The sequence below is a fragment of the Clupea harengus genome, chromosome 14 (assembly GCF_900700415.2).
Source record: "Clupea harengus chromosome 14, Ch_v2.0.2, whole genome shotgun sequence".
Classification (NCBI taxonomy): Eukaryota; Metazoa; Chordata; class Actinopteri; order Clupeiformes; family Clupeidae; genus Clupea; species Clupea harengus.
In genome coordinates, this window is record NC_045165.1 from 964,818 (window position 1) to 969,817 (window position 5,000).

At 46.9% G+C, this 5,000-nt stretch overlaps 1 protein-coding gene across 1 annotated transcript in view; it reads left to right on the plus strand.

Moving 5' to 3' along the window:
• The window catches only part of hspa4l (heat shock protein 4 like), a gene marked incomplete at its 5' end in the record, with an annotated part of 21,425 nt that overhangs the window by 4,999 nt on the left and 11,426 nt on the right, over positions 1 to 5,000 (plus strand). The window contains one exon of the mRNA XM_031580390.2: positions 301 to 452. Within this exon, the coding sequence (XP_031436250.2) occupies positions 301 to 452 (152 nt within the window). The remainder of the gene's footprint in view (positions 1 to 300; positions 453 to 5,000) is intronic.

The window sequence follows — 5,000 nt, forward strand, 5'->3', positions numbered from 1 at the left end:
TGATTGGGCGATAGGTCACAGGTCATCACGGCCGTGGCGATATCCCTTAGCAACCGCTCCAACATGAGTGTCATACTGCTTTTGTTCAATAGTTCTGCTACCAAGGAAACGAGTTTCAAGACACCAGATTGTGATTCATTTTCTTTATGTCGACCGGACCTATCTCCTGTTTAAACACTCATATACTCACATACACACACCTGCTATCAATGTACTAAATGTGTGTTTGTGTGTGTGTGTGTGTGTCTCTGTGTGTGTGTGTGTGTGTGTGTGTGTGTGTGTGTGTGTGTGTGTGAACAGAACTCAGCAGAGATGATATCTACGCCGTGGAGGTTGTGGGTGGGGCGACTCGGATGCCTGCGGTCAAGGACCGGATCTCTCGGTTCTTCTGTAAGGACGTCAGCACCACGCTCAACGCAGACGAGGCAGTGGCCCGGGGCTGCGCCCTACAGGTACACACACACACACACAGAACCACACTACAGGTACCGCATCCGACCCACACACACAGACACACACACACACACACACACACACACACACACACACACCACACCACTACAGAACCACACCACTACAGAACCACACACACCACTACAGAACCACACACACCACTACAGAACCACACCACTACAGAACCACACACACCAATACAGAACCACACCACTCCAGAACCACACACACTACTACAGAACCACACACACCACTACAGAACCACACCACTACAGAACCACACACACCACTCCAGAACCACACACACCACTCCAGAACCACACCACTACAGAACCACACCACTACAGAACCACACACACCACTACAGAACCACACCACTACAGAACCACACAGAACCACACCACTACAGAACCACACAGAACCAGACCACACAGAACCAGACCACTACATAACCACACCACTACAGAACCACACACACCACTCCAGAACCACACAGAACCACACCACTACAGAACCACACCACTCCAGAACCACACCACTACAGAACCACACCACTCCAGAACCACACCACTACAGAACCACACCACTACAGAACCACACACACCACTACAGAACCACACCACTCCAGAACCACACCACTACAGAACCACACACACCACTACAGAACCACACACACCACTCCAGAACCACACCACTACAGAACCACACACACCACTACAGAACCACACCACTACAGAACCACACACACCACTACAGAACCACACACACCACTCCAGAACCACACCACTACAGAACCACACACACCACTACAGAACCACACACACCACTCCAGAACCACACCACTACAGAACCACACCACTACAGAACCAGACCACTACAGAACCACACCACTACAGAACCACACCACTACAGAACCACACACACCACTACAGAACCACACCACTCCAGAACCACACACACCACTCCAGAACCACACACACCACTACAGAACCACACACACCACTACAGAACCACACCACTACAGAACCACACACACCACTCCAGAACCACACCACTCCAGAACCACACCACTACAGAACCACACACACCACTCCAGAACCACACCACTACAGAACCACACCACTACAGAACCACACAGAACCACACCACTACAGAACCACACAGAACCAGACCACACAGAACCAGACCACTACATAACCACACCACTACAGAACCACACACACCACTCCAGAACCACACAGAACCACACCACTACAGAACCACACCACTCCAGAACCACACCACTACAGAACCACACCACTCCAGAACCACACCACTACAGAACCACACCACTACAGAACCACACACACCACTACAGAACCACACCACTCCAGAACCACACCACTACAGAACCACACACACCACTACAGAACCACACCACTACAGAACCACACCACTACAGAACCACACACACCACTCCAGAACCACACACACCACTCCAGAACCACACCACTACAGAACCACACCACTACAGAACCACACAACTACAGAACCACACACACCACTACAGAACCACACACACCACTCCAGAACCACACCACTACAGAACCACACCACTACAGAACCACACCACTACAGAACCAGACCACTACAGAACCACACCACTACAGAACCACACACACCACTACAGAACCACACCACTCCAGAACCACACACACCACTCCAGAACCACACACACCACTCCAGAACCACACCACTACAGAACCACACCACTACAGAACCACACAACTACAGAACCACACACACCACTACAGAACCACACACACCACTCCAGAACCACACCACTACAGAACCACACCACTACAGAACCACACCACTACAGAACCAGACCACTACAGAACCAGACCACTACAGAACCACACCACTACAGAACCACACACACCACTACAGAACCACACCACTCCAGAACCACACACACCACTACAGAACCACACCACTCCAGAACCAGACTAACAGACCACTACAGAACCAGTCTACCATACCACTACCATCGTAGAACACGCAGTACTGGTTTATTTAAAGACCTCTATGTAAATACCCCATTAAATAACTTTATGTAAATACCCCATTAAAGAGCTCTATGTAAATACCCCATTAAAGTACTCTATGTAAATACCCCATTAAAGAACTCTATGTAAATACCCCATTAAAGAACTCTATGTAAATACCCCATTAAAGACCTCTATGTAAATACCCCATTAAAGAACTCTATGTAAATACCCCATTAAAGACCTCTATGTAAATACCCCATTAAAGACCTCTATGTAAATACCCCATTAAATAACTCTCTGTAAATACCCCATTAAAGACCTCTATGTAAATACCCCATTAAAGACCTCTATGTAAATACCCCATTAAAGACCTCTATGTAAATACCCCATTAAATAACTCTCTGTAAATACCCCATTAAAGACCTCTATGTAAATACCCCATTAAATAACCCTGTTGAAGCACAGAAAAGCCGGCTACATAAGGCACCTGTAGAGCCAGCAGACCTGCAGCTCCTCTACCCTGAAGAGCCCTCTGCTGTGGGACTGTGCTGTAGACTGTGCTGTAGACTGTGCTGTGGGACTGAGGGACTGAGGGACCTCTACCTGTTGTAGCTGTCTGGCTTTAAACAGTCTGACTTCGTCTGTCTCATCAGTGTGCCTTCGTCTGTTTCGTCAGTCTGCCTTCGTCTGTTTCGTCAGTGTGCCTGTGGTGTGTGTGTGTGTGTGTCAGTCTGCCTGTGGTGTGTCAGTCTGCCTGTGGTGTGTGTGTGTGTGTGTCAGTCTGCCTGTGGTGTGTCAGTGTGCCACACACATACATAATGTTGGGGAAGTGGGAATATGGGAGGAGCCCATAGGGATGATTGACAGCTGTTACTCCCACCCCACTTCCGCTCTCTAGGAGATTTAAACCCTCCGTATCTGTCCACTACATCACACACATGCGGACAACACAAACATGCAACCCCCGCTTTAGGACCTCTATATGTGTGTGTGTGTGTGTGTGTGTGTGTTAGTACTTGGTAGTCGTATGTGTGTGTGTGTGTGTGTGTATTTGTACATGGTAGTCATGAGGGGTGTGTTTGTGTGTGTGTGTGTGTGTGTGTGTGTTAGTACTTGGTAGTCATATATGTGTGTGTGTGTGTGTGTGTGTGTATTTGTACATGGTAGTCATGGGGGTGTGTTTGTGTGTATGTGTGTGTTAGTACTTGGTAGTTGTGGGTGTGGGTGTGTGTGTGTGTGTGTTTTAGTACTTGGCAGCTATGGGGGTGTGTTAGCCCTGTTACGTATATTCCTTATGTATATTGCCAGCACAATAACGGATCAACTCAAATGTATCTTTTCAGCAGTTCTATTTTCAAAACAAACAAAATCTCAACAATTTTCCATGCATACCTAAACTAATACAGCCCACCCAATGTGCCATTGTCCAGTGTCCATTTCGATCGTCTGTTTTGCGATAGTATGTCCATTCAAAGAAAAGCACGTTGTAATCCGTGTGGCACTGAACTCTGTCCGTTGGACCGTGGCATAAACAAAACAAAAACAAAACTCTCACGGTCTGTATGAGCGCACCTTAAAACTCCGACGGTCCGTATGTGAAAGGAAAAACCGGCGTCAATGAAACGCCGCAGGCTCCGTGACTCAAAGGCCTGTGGCCCAAAACGTTGAGCGTCTCCGCGTCTCTCCCAAGCATCTGGCCCAAACACCGACCGTCTCACTCTGCCCGTCACCACCTTTCCGGGAATTCTATATCCTCTTTTTGAACCCCGTTGACCTCTTAATGCGTCAAACTAAAAGTTTTAATCAAACAGTGTCCCAACCAACACCCATCGATCACATGACAAAATAACATATATAATCAAAGAAAACAAAGATACAATGAGGTAGAAATAAAATATAAATGTTTGTACGTCACACCTTCCCCCTTAAAAGGGAAAATTTTGGATCCCATAGATCAAAATTTTCAGACAAGTCCATTAATTATCAGGTCATCAATCATTTTTTTTTTACATCAGATTATATTACAGTATATACACAACCATTTGTTCCTGGCCTTTATAAAGAAAAATATAATATTTCTGAAGAGCCCGAATCATGGCCAACAAAATAAGCAAAAGGATGCTCAACAGCATCACTCTCCTGGCAGGGATATCAGGGGGACGCCATTTTCGCAACCAAACCCCATCTTTTTGGTAACAACCCACTGGCACTTTGACAATCTCGTCATCAGGAAGAGCTTCTTTGCTCACCTCTGCAATTTCAGGATCACTGCCTCTCTCTCCGATCAGCTGTTCTCCAGACAAAAACAAATCATCACACACATGTGAATATTCACCTACTTCTAGCGGCAAACTACCCAAGTCCTGCTTAAAGACTGGTATAAGAAAAGTGTCTGACAAGTCATCAAAACATGAACTCTCGCTTGACTTGCCGCCAGAAAGATCACGGTCGCTTTGCAACAAAGTGCTAGATTGCACTGAGTCTTCCTCTGCTTTAGCCTTTTCATTTCCGAGCAAG